The sequence below is a fragment of the Neopsephotus bourkii genome, unplaced genomic scaffold, assembly GCF_033783945.1.
Source record: "Neopsephotus bourkii isolate Nb327-2 ecotype Australia unplaced genomic scaffold, CSIRO-AGI_Nbou_v1 NB_857, whole genome shotgun sequence".
Classification (NCBI taxonomy): domain Eukaryota; kingdom Metazoa; phylum Chordata; class Aves; order Psittaciformes; family Psittacidae; genus Neopsephotus; species Neopsephotus bourkii.
In genome coordinates, this window is record NW_026901353.1 from 47118 (window position 1) to 65000 (window position 17883).

Consider the following 17883-nt stretch of genomic DNA (forward strand, 5'->3'; position numbering starts at 1 on the left):
CCTCACCCCTATAACCCCCATTGCCCCCCTTTACCCCATCACCCCTATAACCCCCCCATTGCCCCCCTTTACCTCATCACCCCTATAGCCCCTATAACCCCCATTTACCCCATCATCCCTATAACCCCTATAACCCCCCTTTACCCCATCACCCCTATAACCCCTATAGCCCCCCATTGCCCCCCTTTACCCCATCACCCCTATAACCCCTATAACCCCCTTTACCCCATCACCCCTATAGCCCCTATAACCCCCCATTGCTCTATCACCCCATTGCCCCCTTTACCCCATCACCCCTATAAGCCCCCATTGCTTTCCCCATCACCCCTATATTTACCCCATCACCCCTATAGCCCCCCATAGCCCCCCATTGCTCCATGGCCGCCCCCGGCCGCCGTGTCGGGCTCAGAGCGGCCGCACCCGTCGGCGCAGGCAGCCGCAGGTGAGGCAGCGCAGGGCGGCAGCGCTGAGCCGCAGGAGGCCGCTGTGCCGGAAGAGGAGGCGGTGCAGGGCCCGCACCGAGAGCTCCCCGGACGGGTCCGCGACCTTGAGCGCCAGCACCGGCGTGTAGAGAGCGTTGGTCTGAGTGCGGAACGGCGGCGGGCGAGCGCACAGCACCGCCACGATGGCCTGCGGGGATGGATGCGGTGGAGGGAGCCAATGGGAGCGGCCCGAGGGGATGCAGGGAGCCAATGGGAGCGGCCCGAGGGGATGGAGGGAGCCAATGGGAGCGGCCCGAGGGGATGCAGGGAGCCAATGGGAGCGGCCCGAGGGGATGCAGGGAGCTGGACCCTCTGCTTTGGATGCTGCATCCCTTGGCTTCAATGGAAGGGCATGGAGCAAAGGGATGGAGCCAATGGGAGCGGCCCGAGGGGGTGGAGGGAGCCAATGGGAGCGGCCCGAGGGGATGGAGGGAGCCAATGGGAGCGGCCCGAGGGGATGGAGGGAGCCAATGGAGCGGCCCGAGGGGATGGGAGTGGACCCTCTGCTTTGGATGCTGCACCCGTTGGCTTCAATGGAAGGGCATGGAGCAAAGGGATGGATGCAATGGGAGCTGCCCGGAGGGGATGGAGGGAGCAATGGGAGCGGCCCGAGGGATGGGGGGCCAATGGAGCGGCCCGAGGGGATGGAGGGAGCCAATGGGAGCGGCCCAGGGAGGAGGGAGCCAATGGGAGCGGCCCGAGGGAGGAGGGAGCCAATGGGAGCGGCCCGAGGGGATGCAGAGCCAATGGGAGCGGCCCGAGGGGATGCAGGGAGCCAATGGGAGCGGCCCGAGGGGATGCAGGGAGCCAATGGGAGCGGCCCGAGGGGATGGAGGGAGCTGGACCCATTGCTTTGGATGCTGCATCCCTTGGCTTCAATGGAAGGACATGGAGCAAAGGGATGGAGCCAATGGGAGTGGCCGAGGGGGTGGGGGGCCAATGGGAGCGGCCCGAGGGGGTGGGGGGTGGGGGGGGGGCATGCAGAGAGCCACTGGGAGCGGCCCGAGGGGATGCAGGGAGCTGGACCCATTGCTTTGGATGCTGCATCCCTTGGCTTCAATGGAAGGGCATGGAGCAAAGGGATGGAGCCAATGGGAGCTGCCCAGAGGATGGAGGGAGCTGGACCCACTGCTTTGGATGCTGCACCCGTTGGCTTCAATGGAAGGGCATGGAGCAAAGGGATGGATGCAGTGGGGGCTGCCTGAGGGGATGGAGGGAGCTGGACCCACTGCTTTGATCCCACTTGGATGCTGCATCCGTTGGCTTCAATGGAAGGACACGGAGCAAAGGGATGGATGCAAGTGGATGCTTCCCAGGGGATCCAAGGAGGGATCCGTCCCCTCTGCTCTGATCCCACTTGGGTGCTGCATTCATTGACCTCAGGGTAAGGACACGGAGCAAAGGAGCCCCCAGGGATGATCGGAGCTGGAGCAGCTGCCTTATGGAGAACATTGGGGCTGGAGAGGAGGAATTCCTGGGACACCTCCGAGCATCTCCCAGTGTCCCAAGGGGATGCAGGGCTATGGAGAGGGATCCCAAGCACTGATGGGGTTCACACTGGAACCCATCTGGAAGGGATGGGGATAAGGAAAGCTCTTCCCTCTGGTACCCTGGGATGGCAGGAATGGAGCAGGTTTGGATGCCCCATCCCTGGCGGTGTTCCCATGGCAACCAGGTGATGCTGAGGACCGTTCCCGTTCCCATTCCCGTATCCCATGGGTCAGCTCCGCACCTCGGCCACGGCTCCGGGGCTCTGCCCCAGCGTGCGGAAGATCTCCTGGGAAGCAGGGATGTAAACGTCCCGGAAGTACCCCAAGGTGGCCGCATCCGTGCCGGGGTACTCGGAGCGCGAAACCTCCTCCAGCAGCTTCAGCTCGAAGTCCGTGCACACCGGGCCTGGCTCCACCAGGGACACACTGGGAATGGGATGGGAATGGGGTGAGATGGGGATGGGGGTGGGATGGGGAGGGGATGGGATGGGGATGGGAATGGGGATGGGGATGGGAATGGGGATGGGGATGGGAATGGGGATGGGATGGGGATAGGATGGGATCGGGTGGGATGGGGATGGGAGGGGTTGGGATGGGGAGGGGGTGGGAATGGGGAAAGGGTGAGATGTGATGGGGATGGGGATAGGATGGGATGGGAATGGGGTGGGATGGGGAGGGGATGGGGATGGGAATTGGGTGGGGATGGGATGGGATGGGGATGGGAATGGGGTGGGGATAGGATGGGTGGGAATGGGTGGGATGGGTGGTGGGTGGGTGGATGGATGGTAATGGGGTGGGATGGGGATGGGAATGGGGTGGGAATGGGATGGGATGGGGATGGGAATGGGGTGGGAATGGGGATGGGGTGAGATGTGATGGGGATAGGATAGGATGGGAATGGGGTGGGGATGGGATGGGGAGGGGATGGGGATGCAGAGGGGATGGGATGGGAATGGGGTCGGATGGGATGGGGATGGGATGGGAATGGGGTGGGGATGGGGATGAGGATGGGAATGGGGAAGTGGATGGGATGGGATGGGGATGGGAGGTGATGGGAGGGGGATGAGGTTGAGATAGGGATGGGATAGGATGGGATGGGGATGTGGGGGGGTCTGTGCCCTGGTGCCAGCCCAGGCCTGCACTCACTGGACATCGAACTGCAGGAGCTGCACTGCCAGGCTCTCACAGAACCCCTCCACCGCGAACTTGGAGGCGGAGTAAACGTCATTGAACACCACCCCTGGCAGGGAGAGCGCCTGAGCCCATGCGGCACCACTGGGGGCAGTGGGAGCCCCATTGGGTTCAATGGGACCCCCATTGGGTGCTGAGCTCCATGGACTCCCGTTTGGGTTCAGTGGGATCCCCCCCTTGGGTTCAATGGGATCACCCCCTTGGGTGGGTGCTGAGCTCCAGGGACCCCCCTTGGGTTCAATGGGACACCCCCTTCTTCAATGCCCCCCCATTGTGTTCAATGGGAGCCCCATTGTGTTCAATGCCCCCCATTGTGTTCAGTACCCCCCCATTGTGTTCAGTGTCCCCCATTGTGTTCAATACCCCCCCATTGTGTTCAATGGGATACCCCCCTTGTGTTCAGTGTCCCCCATTGTGTTCAATGGCACCCCATTGTGTTCAGTGTCCCCCGTTGTGTTCAGTGGCACCCCATTGTGTTCAGAGCTCAATGGGACCCCCCCATTGTGTTCAATGGCTCCCCCATTGTGTTCAATGGGACGGGACCCCCCCATTGTGTTCAATGCCCCCCATTGTCTTCAATGGCCCCCCATTGTGTTCAATGGGACCCCCATTGGATTCAATGCCCCCCCGTTGTGTTCAATGGGCCCCCCATTGTGTTCAATGCCCCCATTGTGTTCAATGCCCCCCCATTGTGTTCAATGGGACGGGACCCCCCCATTGTGTTCAATGGGACCCCCATTGGATTCAATGCCCCCCCATTGTGTTCAATGGGACCCCCATTGCGTTCAATGCCCCCATTGTGTTCAATGGCCCCCTCATTGTGTTCAATGCCCCTTATTGTCTTCAATGGGACCCCTATTGTGTTCAATGGGATGGGACCCCCCCATTGTGTTCAATGGGGGCCCCCCTCACCCTGCAGCCCCATGACGCTGCTGAGCACCAGGATGTGGCCGCGGCGCCGGCGCTTCATGGCGGGGAGCACGGCGCGGATCATGCGCACGGCGCCGAAGAAGTTGGTCTCGAAGACGCCCTTCATCTGCTCCAGGCTCGTGCTCTCCAGCGGCCCCACCAGCCCCACGCCGGCGTTGTTCACTGCGCCCCACACATCAGACCCACGGCTGCCCCATGGCTGCCCCATAGCTGAGCCCCATAGCTGAGCCCTTCATCTGCTCCAGGCTCGTGCTCTCCAGCGGCCCCACCAGCCCCACGCCGGCGTTGTTCACTGCGCCCCACGCGTCAGACCCACGGCTGCCCCATAGCTGCCCCATAGCTGCCCCATAGCTGAGCCCCATAGCTGAGCCCCATAGCTCAGCCCCATAGCTGAGCCCCATAGGTAACCCATAGCTGAGCCCCATAGCTGAGCCCTTCATCTGCTCCAGGCTCGTGCTCTCCAGCGGCCCCACCAGCCCCACGCCGGCGTTGTTCACTGCGCCCCACGCGTGACCCACGGCTGCCCCATAGCTGCCCCATAGCTGACCCATAGCTGAGCCCTTCATCTGCTCCATCGTGTCTCCAGCGGCCCCACCAGCCCCACGCCGGCGTTGTTCACTGCGCCCCACGCGTCAGACCCACGGCTGCCCCATGGCTGCCCCATAGCTGAGCCCCATAGCTGAGCCCTTCATCTGCTCCAGGCTCGTGCTCTCCAGCGGCCCCACCAGCCCCACGCCGGCGTTGTTCACTGCGCCCCACACATCAGACCCACGGCTGCCCCATAGCTCAGCCCCATAGGTACCCCATGGCTGCCCCATAGCTCAGCCCCATAGCTGAGCCCTTCATCTGCTCCAGGCTCGTGCTCTCCAGCGGCCCCACCAGCCCCACACCGGCGTTGTTCACTGCGCCCCACGCGTCAGACCCACGGCTGCCCCATAGCTGAGCCCCATGGCTGAGCCCCATGGCTGAGCCCCATAGCTGAGCCCCATAGCTGAGCCCTTCATCTGCTCCAGGCTCGTGCTCTCCAGCGGCCCCACCAGCCCCACGCCGGCGTTGTTCACTGCGCCCCACGCATCAGACCCACGGCTGCCCCATAGCTCAGCCCCATAGCTGGGCTCCATAGCTGAGCCCCATAGCAGCCTCATAGCTGGGCCCCATAGCTGGGCTCCATAGCTGAGCCCCATAGCTGAGCCCCATAGCAGCCCCAGAGCTGAGCCCCATAGCAGAGCTCCATAGCATCCCCATAGCTGGGTCCCATAGCTGAGCCCCATAGCAGCCCCATAGCTGCCCCATAGCTGCCCCATAGGTACCCCATAGCTGCCCCATAGCTGCCCCATAGCTCAGCCCCATAGCTGCCCCATAGCTGCCCCATAGGTACCCCATAGCTGCCCCATAGCTGCCCCATAGCAGCCCCATAGCTGAGCCCCATAGCTGCCCCATAGCTGCCCCATAGCTGTCCCATAGGTACCCCATAGGTACCCCATAGCCGCCCCATAGTCCTCACCCAGCACATCCACGTGCCCCCCGGGGATGCTGGCCATGCACTCGGCCACGGAGCTGTCGCTGCACACGTCCAGGCGCCGGATGCTCAGCGTCCGCCCCAGCGCCGAGCCCGCCTCCTCCTCCAGCTTCCGGCTCTTGCCCAGGTCCCGCATGGTGGCGATGACTGCGGGGGGACCATGGGGATAGAGCACATGGGGAGCCCACTGGGTTCTTACTGGGATCCTACTGGGAGCCCACTGGGAGCTGACTGGAATCCCATTGGGAGTCCACTGGGTTCTTACTGGGAGCTGACTGGGATCCTACTGGGAGCCCATGGGGAGCTCATTGGGAACCCATTGGGAGCTCATTGGCAGCTCATCGGGATCCCATTGGGAGTCCATTGGGAGCTCACTGCGATCCCATTTGGAGCTCATTGGGATTCCATTGGGAGCTCATTGGGAACTCATTGGGAGCTCATTGGGAACTCATTGGGAGCTGATTGGGATCCCATTGGGAGATCATTGGGAGCCCATTGGGAGCTCATTTGGAGCCCATTGGGAGCTCATTTAGAGCCCATTGGGAGCTCATTGGGCACCATTGGGAACTCATTGGGAGCTCATTGGGAGCTAACTGGGAGCTCATTGGGAGCTCATTGGGATCCCATTGGGAGCTCATTTGGAGCCCATTGGGAGCTCATTGGGAGCTCATTGGGATCTCATTGGGAGCTGACTAGGATCCTACTGGGAGCCCATTGGGAGCTCATTGGGAGCTCATTGAGAACCCATTGGGAGCCCATTGGGAGCTCATTGGGAGCCATTGGGAACTCATTGGGAGCTCATTGGGAGCTAACTGGGAGCTCATTGGGAGCTCATTGGGATCCCATTGGGAGCTCATTGGGAACTGACTGGGAGCTCATTGGGAGCTCATTGGGAGCCCATTGGGAGCTCATTGGGATCTCATTGGGAGCTGACTAGGATCCTACTGGGAGCCCATTGGGAGCTCATTGGGAGCTCATTGGGAGCTCATTGAGAACCCATTGGGAGCCCATTGGGAGCTCATTGGGAGCCCATTGGGAGTTCATTGGGAGCTCATTGGGAGCCCATTGGGATTCCATTGGGAGTCCATTGGGAGCTCATTGGTATCCCCTTGGGAGCCCATTGGGAGCTCATTGGGATCCCATTGGGAGTTCATTGGGAGCTCATTGGGAGCCATTGGGAGCCCATTGGGAGCTGACTGGGATCCCATTGGGAGTCCATTGGGAGCTCATTGGGAGCTCATTGGGATCCCATTGGGAGTTCATTGGGAGCTCATTGGGAGCCATTGGGAGCCCATTGGGAGCTGAATGGGATCCCATTGGGAGCCCATTGGGAGTCCATTGGGAGCTCGTTGGGAGCCCATTGGGAGCTCATTGGGATTTCATTGGGAGCTCATTGGGATTCCATTGGGAGCTCATTGGGATTCCATTGGGAGCCCATTGGGAGTCCATTGCGATCCCATTGGGAGCCCATTCAGAGCTCATTGGGAGCTCTCCAACCCCCACCCCTCAATCCTCCGCTACCCATTCCCCCCCATTCTCCCCATTCCTCATCTCCCCCATTCCCCCCCCATTTATCACCCCCCATCCCCTCTTCCCATCCCCCCCATACCCCTCATTCCCCCCTCATTTCTCACCACCCCATTTCCACATCCCTTCATTTCCCACCCCCCGATTTCTCACCCCACCATCCCCCCATGCCCCCCCATTTCCCCATTTCTCCCATCCCCCCGTGCCCATTCCCTCCCATTTCTCACCCCTCCACCCCCCTTCCCATCCCCCCCATTCCCCCATCCCCCCCTTCCCGTTTGCCCCGTTCCTATCCCCACCCATCCCCCCTTCCCATCCCCCCCATTTCTCACCCCCCTATCCCCCCTTCCCATCCCCCCCTTCCCATTTCCCCCCCTTTCTCACCCCCCATTCACCACATCCCCCCTTCCTATCCCCCCCATTCCCCCCTTCCTGTTCCCCCCCCTTCCCCCTTCCCATCCCCCCCATTTCTCACCCCCCCATTTCTCACCCCCCTGTCCCCCTTCCCATCCCCCCCTTCCCATCCCCACCATTCCCCCCCCATTCCCCTCCCCCCCCATTTCTCACCTTCCCATCCCCCCCTTCCCCGCCCCCCCCCCCCCCCCCCCATTCCTCACCCTGGAATCTCCCCCCCGGGTCCTTCGCCAGTCTGGCGGCCAGGGCCAGGCCGATGCCCGAGGAGCAGCCGGTGACGAGCACGGTGCGGGCCGGGGGGGCGGCCATGCCTGCGCCAAAGGCGCTTATGGGCTCAGGGGTCACGTGGGGAGAGGGAGCCCAGGGCAGCCCGGGGGGGGGAGTGCCCCATAAGCACCGTGTGCACTCTGTGCCCCATAACCTCAGTGTGCTCTGTGCCCTATAACCTCAGTATAGGGTCTGCACCCCACAGCCTCACTGTGTGCTCTCTGTGCCCCATAACCTTAATATAGGGTCTGTGCCCTATAACCTCAGTGTGTGCTCTCTGTGCCCTATAACCTTAATATAGGGTCTGTGCCCTATAACCTCAGTATAGGGTCTGTGCCCTATAACCTCAGTTTTGTGTTTTTGGGTTGGTGTGCTCTCTGTGCCCATAACCTTAATATAGGGTCTGTGCCCTATAACCTCAGTGTGTGCTCTCTGTGCCCTATAACCTTAATATAGGGTCTGTGCCCTATAACCTCAGTATAGGGTCTGTGCCCTATAACCTCAGTGTGTGCTCTCTGTGCCCTATAACCTTAATATAGGGTCTGTGCCCTATAACCTCAGTATAGGGTCTGTGCCCTATAACCTCAGTGTGTGCTCTCTGTGCCCTATAACCTTAATATAGGGTCTGTGCCCCATAGCCTCAGTGTGTGCTCTGTGCCCTATAACCTCAGTATAGGGTCTGCACCCCACAGCCTCACTGTGTGCTCTCTGTGCCCTATAACCTTAATATAGGGTCTGTGCCCTATAACCTCAGTATAGGGTCTGTGCCCTATAACCTCAGTGTGTGCTCTCTGTGCCCTATAACCTTAATATAGGGTCTGTGCCCCATAGCCTCACTGTGCTCTGTGCCCTATAACCTTAATATAGGGTCTGTGCCCTATAACCTCAATATAGGGTCTGTGCCCCATAACCCCCCTGTGGGGTTTGGGGTCCGCTCCCCACCTCCTCCCTGTTCCTCCGTGCTCCTCCCCCCCACCCCCCCCCACACCCCCCACCCCCGCTCCCCTCCCCCCCCTTTACTGGTCCCGGTCCCTCCCTTGGGCCGGCAGCGGGGCGGGGGCCGCCCCCTCCCCCCCTCCCTCCCCTCCCCCCATCCTCCCACCCCATCCCGTCCCGTCCGGCTCCGTCCCACCCGTTCCCATTCCCGGTCCCGTTCCCATTCCCGCTCCCGGTCCCGTTCCCATTCCCGATCCCGTTCCCATTCCCGATCCCGTTCCCATTCCCGGTCCCGTTCCCATTCCCGATCCCGATCCCTTTCCCGTTCCTGTTCCCGGTCCCGGTCCCGTTCCCGCTCCCGTTCCCATTCCCGAACCCGCTCCCGATCCCTTTCCCGGTCCCGTTCCCGTTCCCATTCCCGTTCCCGTTCCCACTCCCGGTCCCGGTCCCGTTCCCATTCCCGGTCCCGCTCCCATTCCCGGTCCCGTTCCCGGTCCCGTTCCCGGTCCCGTTCCCATTCCCGGTCCTGTTCCCGCTCCCATTCCCGTTCCCGTTCCCGTTGCCGGTCCCGTTCCAAGCCCCCCCCATGGAGCCCTTCCCGTTCCTCGCCGCGCTCCTCACGGCGCTGCAGGCGCTGCCCGCGGCCCGCGCAGGTACCGGGGGGGGGGGTGTGTGTGTGTGTGGGGGGGGGGTGGGCTCCGCCTTCAGCACCACGGACAGAGACCCCTCCCCCCCCCCATAGGGTTTTGGGGTGCGCCCCCCCCCGGGGTGTCTTGGTTTTGGGGTCCAGTGTCGACCCCCCCACAACAAGGGGAGTGGGGGGGGGCGTTTGTGGGTCGTGGGGGGTTTGGGGACAATGGGGGGCTATGGGGGTTATGGGGGTTTGGGGGTTATGGGGGCTATGGGGCTATGAGGGTGTATGGGGACAATGGGGGGCTATGGGGCTATGGGGGTTACAGGGGCTATGGGGGGCTATGGGGGTTATGGGGGCTATGGGGCTCTGGGGGCTATGGAGGCTATGGGGGCTATGGGGGTTATGGGGGGCTATAGGGGCTATATGAGCTATGGGGGTATGGGTGTTTAGGGGGCTATGGGGCTGTGGGGGCTATGGGGACAATGGGGGCTATGGGGGCTCTGGGGCTCTGGGAGCTGTGGGTCCCATCCCCATTCCGGCTCTGCCCCCCCTTTCCCCTCCCCCCCCCTACCGGGGTTCGCAGCCCCGGGGGGGGGGGTCCCTGGGGAGCCCCCAGCAGGAAGCGGGGTCAGGAGGGGCCTGGGAGCGGCGCTGCCGGAGCCCGGGGGGGGGGGGAGGGGATTGGGGACACCCCCCCCCCCGAATCAGTTTGGGTGATGGGGGGGGGCGTGGATAACGGGGGTGCCATGGATGGGGGGGTGCAATGGATAAAGGGGGTCCCATGGATAAAGGGGTCCCATGGGTGGGGGGGTCCAATGGGTAAAGGGGGTCCCATGGATAAGGGAGTCGTGGATAAGGGGGTCCCATGGATAAAGGGGTCCCATGGATGTGGGGGTCCCATGGATAAAGGGGGTCCCATGGATAAAGGGGGTCCATGGATAAAGGGGGTGTAATGGATAAAGCGGGTCCCATGGATAAAGGGGTCCCACTGATAAAGGAGGTCCCCATGGGTTCTGAGCGCTGTCCCTGCCCTCCCAGTGGATGTGCTGCGGGCACTGGGGATGCAGCACGGCCGCCATGGGGTCTCCATCACCACCGGGCTCTGCCCGCAGCGCCCCGGTACCCCGGAACCGGATCTGGCGTTCCATGTGGATAACGGCACCCAGCACAGCGCGCCCACCCGGCTGCTCTTCCCCGGTACGGCACCCACCTGCACGGGGACCGGTCATGGGTGCCCCTGTGATGGGTGCCCCAATGATGGGTGCCCAATGGTGGGTGCATCAATGGTGGGTACCCAGTGGCGGATGCATCAATGGTGGGTACCCAGTGATGGTTGCCCCAATGATGGGTGCCCCAATGATGGGTACCCAATGGCGGATGCATCAATGATGGGTACCCACTGATGGGTCCCCCACTGATGGGTGCCACAGTGATGGATTCCCAATGATGGCTTCCGAATGATGGGTGCCCCACTGATGGATTCCCAATGATGGGTACCCACTGATGGGTTCCCACTGATGGGTTCCCAGTGTTGGGTGCCCCACTGATGGCTATCCCAAAGGTGGGTTCCCACTGATGGATACCCCACTGATGGGTTCCCACTGATGGGTTGCCACTGATGGGTTCCCACTGATGGATACCCCACTGATGGGTTCCCACTGATGGATACCTGGGTACCCACTGATGGATACCCCACTGATGGGTACTCAGTGATGGATACCCCACTGATGGATACCTGGGTTCCCACTGATGGGTTCCCACTGATGGGTCCCCCACTGATGGGTCCCCAATGTTGGGTGCCCCCCATTTCCTCCCCACTGCAGACACCCCCTTCCCGGAGAACTTCTCCATCGTGGCCACGGTGCGCGCGCGGCGCGGGGCTCAATCCTTCCTCCTGTCCGTGTACGACGAGCGCGGTGCTCAGCAGCTGGGCCTGGAGCTGGGGCTCTCCCCCGTCTTCCTCTATGAGGACCAGGATGGGAACCCACCCCCGGAGCGTTATCCCACCTTCCATAGGGTCAACCTGGCTGACGGCCGGTGGGTGCTGGTGCGGTACTGGGGTGGGGATGCTCAGGATGGGGATGCTCAGGATGCGGCCCTCTTGCTCCCTTTGGGCCCCATCCATTGATGCATCCACCATTGGGTACCATCATTGGGTACCCACCATTGATGCATCCACCATTGGGTACCCACCATTGGGTACCCACCATTGATGCATCCATCATTGTGTACCCATCATTGGGTACCCACCATTGATGCATCCACCATTGGGTACCCATCATTGGGTTGCTATGGGGATGGATGCAGGTGGCACCGCGTGGCCCTGGCCGTGGAGGGTACCACCGTGTCCTTGATGCTCGATTGTCACCTCGTGGCCACGCTCCCGTTGCTGCGGGGACCTCGGCCCCTGATCAGCACCCAAGGGGTCACCGTGGTCGGGGGGGGGCTGATGGATGAGGAGCGCTTTGAGGTGGGTCCGACCCCTGCATCCTGGAGCCTGGGAGTGATGGGGGGGGGGGGCACCCACTGGGCATGGTACCCGTCCCTTTCCCTGTGTCCCCATCCCTTTCCCTGGGTCCCCATCCCCTTTGCTGTGTCCCCATCCCTTGGGCTCTGTCCTCATCCCTTTCCCTGTGTCCCCATCCCTTTCCCTGTGTCCCTATCCCTTGGGCTCTGTCCCCATCCCTCTCCCTGTGTCCCCATCCCCTGCTCTGTGTCTCCATCCCTTTTCCCGTGTCCCCATCCCTTGGGCTCTGTCCCCATCCCTTTTCCTTGGTCCCCATCCCTTTCCCTGGGTCCCCATCCCTTTCCCTGTGTCCCCATCCCTTGGGCTCTGTCCTCATCCCTTTCCCTGTGTCCCCATCCCTTTCTCTGTGTCCCCATCCCTTTCCCTGTGTCCCCATCCCCTTCCCTGGGTCCCCATCTCTTGGGCTCTGTCCTCATCCCTTTCCCTGTGTCCCTATCCCTTTTCCTATGTCTCCATCCCTTTCCCTGTGTCCCCATCCTTTTTCCCGTGTCCCCATCCCCTGCTCTGTGTCCCCATCCCTTTTCCCGTGTCCCCATCCCTTTCCCTGTATCCCCATCCCATCTGCTCTGTCTCCATCCCTTTCCCTGTATCCCCACCCCTTTCCCCGCATCCCCATCCCCTGCCTGCATTCCTTCTGCCTGCAAATGCCACTGCCCACGGGCAAAGAGGCCCCATTGAGGCAGCCGGGGCGGGGGGGGCCCCTTTGTCCCCACAAGGCTCCCTTTGTTCACTGCCCCCCAAGGGGGTTCCTGCCCCATCCCACGGGGATGCTTTGGGCACGGGCACCCCAAGAGCCGTGGGGTGCAGTTATGGGGGGGGGGGTCAGACCCTTGTGCCCCCCCCTTTGCTCCTTGCTGCAGGGGGACATCCAGCAGTTACTGGTGCTGCCGGACCCGGAGGCTGCCCGTTCCTATTGCCAGCTCCATATGCCCGGGTGCCAGCATCCCCTGCGCTTCCCACTGCAAGCCCCATTCCCAGAGGAGGAGGTGAGCATCCAAGGACCCCCCCCAGCATCCCTGTAGGGTCCATCCTATGTGCATTGAACCCCCCTTTATTTGCAGAGCCCCCCGGAGCCCCCCTCTGCCCCACGTAGGAAGGGCAAAGGGAAAGGGAAGCGCAAGGGCAAGGGCAAGAAGAAGAGGAACAAGGAGCAGGATGAGGCCCCTGCGCTGGGGAGCAGGGTATGGGATGTGTTTAACCCCTCCCAGTTAACCCAGTGAGCCCAGTTCAACCTCCTGCGTGGTTGGGTGACCCCCGACCCGCTCTAGAGGGAATAGGGGATGGATGCAGCTGCATCCCAAAGGACCGCTGCTGCATCCGGAGCCATCCCCAGCCTCCTCATTGGCCTGGCTTGGGATGCAGCTCCAGTGATGCTGGAGCCGGACCTTTGGCTCCGTTGGCTCCGGCTCCTCCTTGGGATCTATGGGATCTGTGGATGAGCCCTGGAGCTGCAGCGGCTCCCTCTTGTTTTCCCTCATCCCAAAAAGGGGCCCGATCCCGATGCCCTCGGCACCTCGACGCCAGCACCCAGCTCCCAGCTCCCGACCACCATCAGCATCCCCCTGAACCCCTCCATGGTAACAGCAGCAGGGGCAGGAAGCGGGGATCATCACCATCATCATCATCATCATCATCACCATCATCATCATCATCCCCCTAAACCCCATTTGCATCCCTCCATCTCCCCCCAATCCCATAGGAGCTGGAGGAGGATGGCACCAGCAGCACGGGCTATGAGGACCACAGCAATGGAGATGCTGACCGGGATGCGCTGGTGATCCCGGTTGCCCAGGTAACGCTGAGGGTGAGGATGGGGACCCCCCCCCCCCAGCACAGTGTGGAAGGGGGGGGTCCCTTCACCCCAACTCCTCCTCATGCAGGGCTTGAAGGGGGACAAGGGGGACCCAGGCACTGTGGAACCGGTGAGTGGGACCCAAGGGGCCTTGTGCCCCCCCCCCGCTTCCCATCCTCCAGGACCCCCCCCCTTTTTCCTTTATGATGCTCTTGGGGCCTCTTTCCCTTTAGGGTCGTGGATTCCAGGGCCCCCCGGGACCCCCAGGCACTGCGGTGAGGATGCGGGAGCTGCAATGGGAAGGGCCGGGAGCTTCCCAAAGCCTCACCGGTGCCTTTGTGTCCCCATAGGGAGAACCGGGGCCCCCGGGCCCCCCGGGGCTCCCAGGCTTACCCGGGGAGCGCGGGGATCAGGTACGGAGCAGCCGGGGCCGTGCCGGGACCCGTCGGTGCCTGCAGGGGGATGGAGCTGCGAGCCCGGACCGGCTCAGCCCCCCCCTTTCCCCATCCCCTTTTCCCATCGCATTCCAGGGTCCCTCGGGACGGCCGGGGCTGCCTGGAGCTGACGGGATCCGAGGCCCCGCAGGGACCATCCTCATGCTACCGGTAAGAGCAGGATGGGGCCGCCCCGGGGGATGCAGGGATGCTCCCGCTCCCTCATCCCGCTCCTCGCCTCCAGTTCCAGTTCGGAAGCGACTCCCTCAAGGCTCCCGCTGTTTCCTTCCAAGAGGCTCAAGCCCAAGCGATCCTGCAGCAGGCGAAGGTGGGGACCCCCCGCTCCAAGCCCTCGTCTTCCTCCTGCCCTCTCATCCCTCTTCTTCCTCCTTCCCCTTCATCCCTCTTCTTCCTCCTTCCCCTTCATCCCTCTTCTTCCTCCTTCATCCCTCTTCTTCCTCTTTCATCCCTCTTCTTCCTCCTTCATCCCTCTTCTTCCTCCTGCCCCTTCATCCCTCTTCTTCCTCTTTCATCCCTCTTCTTCCTCCTTCATCCCTCTTCTTCCTCCTTCCCCTTCATCCCTCTTTTTCCTCTTTCATCCCTCTTCTTCCTCCTTCATCCCTCTTCTTCCTCCTTCCCCTTCATCCCTCGTCTTCCTCCCTCATCCCTCTTCTTCCTCCTTCATCCCTCTTCTTCCTCCTGCCCCTTCATCCCTCTTCTTCCTCTTTCATCCCTCTTCTTCCTCCTTCATCCCTCTTCTTCCTCCTTCATCCCTCTTCTTCCTCCTGCCCCTTCATCCCTCTTCTTCCTCTTTCATCCCTCTTCTTCCTCCTTCATCCCTCTTCTTCCTCCTTCATCCCTTGTCTTCCTCCTTGCCCTTCATCCCTCTTCTTCCTCTTTCATCCCTCTTCTTCCTCCTTCATCCCTCTTCTTCCTCCTTCCCCTTCATCCCTCTTCTTCCTCTTTCATCCCTCTTCTTCCTCCTTCATCCCTCTTCTTCCTCCTTCATCCCTCTTCTTCCTCCATCCCCTCCATTCCTCTTCCTCCTCCTACCTGCAGCTTGCCATGAAGGGTCCCCCAGGTCCCATGGGGCTCACCGGCCGCCCAGGCCCCCTGGTGAGTACCAGCACAGGGAGACCCCCCCCCATTGAGCATCACCCTCGACCATCACCACCTTCATCTCCCCATCACCCCCCCCTGCCTTGTTACTATAGGGCCCACCAGGACACCCAGGCCTTAAAGGGGACGCAGGGGACGTGGGGCCAAGGGTGAGTGGGACTCAATGGGGCCGGCTGCCTGCAACAGACCCAGCTCTGATGCTCTCCTCCTCTCCATCAGGGGCCCCGCGGGATGCAGGGAGCACCGGGACCACCGGGCAAGCTGGGCAGACGGGTACCAAACATGGGGGTCCCCTTCTGCACCCCCCCTTTCCCATCCCCATCCCCTTCCCATCCTCAGCCCCTTCCCATTCCTCCCATTCCAGGGCCGTGCTGGAGCTGACGGTGCCAGGGGGCTGCCGGGGGAACCCGGCCCTAAGGTGCAGTGAATGGGGCAGGATGGGTGCTGAGACCCCCATGTCCTTGTTGCGAGGGGATATGGGGGTGATGCGGGGCTCACCCCGATGCTTGGCCCACCCCATAGGGAGACAGAGGCTTCGATGGGCTGCCGGGGCTGCCGGGGGAGAAGGGGCACAGGGTAAGAGGGGACCAGCACCGGGTCCCATCCTGTCCCCTCCATCCCCATCCTGCTTCAGCCTCCATCCTCCATAGGGGGACGTGGGGAAGCCGGGACCAGCAGGACCCCAAGGGGAGAAGGGGGCCAAGGTGAGGAGCGAGGGCAGGGATGGGGAAGGTGCTGCGGGGTCGGGATGGGCTCAGCTCCTCTTTGTGCCCCCCTGCAGGGCTCCCATGGCCCCCCTGGAGCTCGGGGGCAGGCGGGGGAACCGGTGAGTGCTGCTCCCACCATGGGGTATGGGGGGAGGGTAATGGGGGGACCCGGGCCCCCCCAACCCCTCCTCTCCTTGGTTTTAGGGCAGCAGAGGCTTGAGCGGCTCCCGGGGCTCCCCCGGGCCCCCTGGACCACCGGTAGGAGACTGATCCTGTCCCCACCTCCAAGCATGCAGCAGCACTTGGGGTGCAGCATCAATTGGGGTGCAGCGTCAACTGGGGTGCAGCATCACCTTGGGGTGCGGCATCACCTTTGGGGGAGCAGCATCACTTTGGTTGCAGCATCACTTTGGGGTGCAGCATCACTTTGGGGTGCAGCATCACTTTGGGTGCAGCATCACTTTGGATGCAGCATCACTTTGGGTGCAGCATCACTTTGGGGTGCAGCATCACCTTGGGGTGCAGCATCACTTTGGGGTGCAGCATCACTTTGGGGCACAGCATTGCTTTTGGGTGCAGCATCACTTTGGGTGCAGCATCACTTTGGGGTGCAGCATCACCTTAGGGTGCAGCATCACTTTGGGGCGCAGCATCACTTTGGGTGCAGCACCACCTTGGGGCTCAGCATCACTTAGGGTGCAGCATCACTTAGGGTGCAGCATCACTTTGGGGTGCAGCATCACCTTAGGGTGCAGCATCACTTTGGGGTGCAGCATCACCTTAGGGTGCAGCATCACTTTGGGTGCAGCATCACCTTGGGGCTCAGCATCCCCAACCCTCCCTCCTTTCTCCACAGGGTACCAGTGGCATTGACGGAGCACCAGGCCCTAAAGGCAATGTGGTGGGTGCCACTGGGACACCCCCCCCCTGCATCCTGGATTAACTGGGATGCTCCCGGAATGGGGACCAAACCCCCTCTGCCCTTCCCTAGGGAATCCATGGAGAACCAGGACCCCCAGGGCAGCAAGGGAACCCTGGTCCACAGGTACCTGAGGGTGATGGGTACCAATGGGGGTCCCTATGGGGCTGGGATGGGGGGCACCCTGAACCCCATCCCATCACCCTCATTGTGTTACCCCTTAGGGTCTGCCCGGTCCCCAGGGCCCTGTGGGGCTGCCGGGGGAGAAGGTGAGTGAGGACCTGGTGTGGATGGGGGGGGGATCCCATCCCCATCCCTCAGCATCCCTAAAGCCTCCCATTCCCACCCAGGGCCTGCCGGGAGCGCCGGGGATGCCGGGGGTCTCCGGAGCCGATGGGGCCCCGGTGAGTAACAGGGAAGGGGCTGTGGGATCGCTGCGGGAATGATCCCAAATCCCGGCCCTTGTGCATCCATCCCTGCAGGGTCATCCCGGCCGGGAAGGGGCAGCGGGAGAGAAGGGCCTGCAGGTAACGGGGTGCACCCAGGCCTGATGGACTGGGATGGGGAATAGGGGCTGTATTCCATGGGAATGGGGTCCTTATCCCACGGGAATGGGGTCCTTATTCCATGGGAATGGTGTCTTTATTCCAAGTGGAATGGTGTCCTTATTCCATGGGGAATGGGGTCCTTATCCCATGGGAATGGGGTCCTTATCCCATGGGGAATGGGTTCTTTATCCCATGGGAATGGCATCCTTACCCCATGGGAATGGGGTCCTTATCCCATGGGGAATGGGTTCTTTATCCCATGGGAATGGCGTCCTTACCCCATAGGAATGGGGTCCTTATCTCAAGGGGATGGGGTCCTTATCCCATGGGGAATGAGGTCCTTATTCCAAGGGGATTTTGGCCCTTATCCCATGGGAATGGGGTCCTTATCTCAAGGGGACAGGGTCCTTATCCCATGGGAATGGGGTCCCCATTCCAAGGGGAAGT

General features: G+C 62.1%; 2 protein-coding genes and 1 long non-coding RNA gene across 3 annotated transcripts in view; 2 read left to right on the forward strand and 1 right to left on the reverse strand.

Annotated features, from left to right (window-relative positions):
• Window positions 1-405: 405 nt before the first annotated feature.
• On the reverse strand, window positions 406-7862 carry RDH8 (retinol dehydrogenase 8). Its single transcript, XM_061356543.1, has 6 exons — window positions 7757-7862; window positions 5598-5759; window positions 4076-4255; window positions 3119-3212; window positions 2215-2398; window positions 406-630 (listed from the first exon to the last, which is right to left on the reverse strand). Exons 1-6 carry the CDS (start codon window positions 7860-7862, stop codon window positions 406-408), a joined length of 951 nt encoding a protein of 316 aa, XP_061212527.1.
• A 1492-nt stretch (window positions 7863-9354) lies between these two features.
• COL5A3 (collagen type V alpha 3 chain) overlaps window positions 9355-17883 on the forward strand; it is a 24276-nt gene continuing 15747 nt past the window's right edge. The window contains exons 1-25 of the mRNA XM_061356497.1: window positions 9355-9409; window positions 10429-10587; window positions 11214-11427; window positions 11698-11860; window positions 12778-12903; window positions 12979-13098; window positions 13405-13494; window positions 13617-13709; window positions 13798-13839; window positions 13943-13984; window positions 14060-14122; window positions 14240-14314; window positions 14388-14471; window positions 15203-15259; window positions 15358-15411; window positions 15482-15535; window positions 15785-15838; window positions 15913-15966; window positions 16044-16088; window positions 16174-16227; window positions 16826-16870; window positions 16961-17014; window positions 17113-17157; window positions 17239-17292; window positions 17371-17415. Coding sequence (XP_061212481.1) covers window positions 10452-10587; window positions 11214-11427; window positions 11698-11860; window positions 12778-12903; window positions 12979-13098; window positions 13405-13494; window positions 13617-13709; window positions 13798-13839; window positions 13943-13984; window positions 14060-14122; window positions 14240-14314; window positions 14388-14471; window positions 15203-15259; window positions 15358-15411; window positions 15482-15535; window positions 15785-15838; window positions 15913-15966; window positions 16044-16088; window positions 16174-16227; window positions 16826-16870; window positions 16961-17014; window positions 17113-17157; window positions 17239-17292; window positions 17371-17415 — 1863 coding nt within the window. The 5' untranslated portion in view covers window positions 9355-9409; window positions 10429-10451. The remainder of the gene's footprint in view (window positions 9410-10428; window positions 10588-11213; window positions 11428-11697; window positions 11861-12777; window positions 12904-12978; window positions 13099-13404; window positions 13495-13616; window positions 13710-13797; window positions 13840-13942; window positions 13985-14059; window positions 14123-14239; window positions 14315-14387; window positions 14472-15202; window positions 15260-15357; window positions 15412-15481; window positions 15536-15784; window positions 15839-15912; window positions 15967-16043; window positions 16089-16173; window positions 16228-16825; window positions 16871-16960; window positions 17015-17112; window positions 17158-17238; window positions 17293-17370; window positions 17416-17883) is intronic.
• LOC133213920 (uncharacterized) lies at window positions 15481-15839 on the forward strand. Its single transcript, XR_009725931.1, has 3 exons — window positions 15481-15535; window positions 15627-15680; window positions 15785-15839. It is a non-coding gene; the product is annotated as an uncharacterized LOC133213920 (long non-coding RNA).

Excerpts from the sequence above, each read along its gene's own strand:
- RDH8 (XM_061356543.1), bottom strand. The coding sequence starts at position 7,862 with ATGGCCGCCCCCCCGGCCCGCACCGTGCTCGTCACCGGCTGCTCCTCG. Across the intron at positions 4,256-5,597 it reads GGGGCACGTGGATGTGCTGG|TGAACAACGCCGGCGTGGGG; the intron begins GTGAGGACTATG and ends TGTGGGGCGCAG. Across the intron at positions 2,399-3,118 it reads CTCCTGCAGTTCGATGTCCA|TGTGTCCCTGGTGGAGCCAG; the intron begins GTGAGTGCAGGC and ends TCCCATTCCCAG.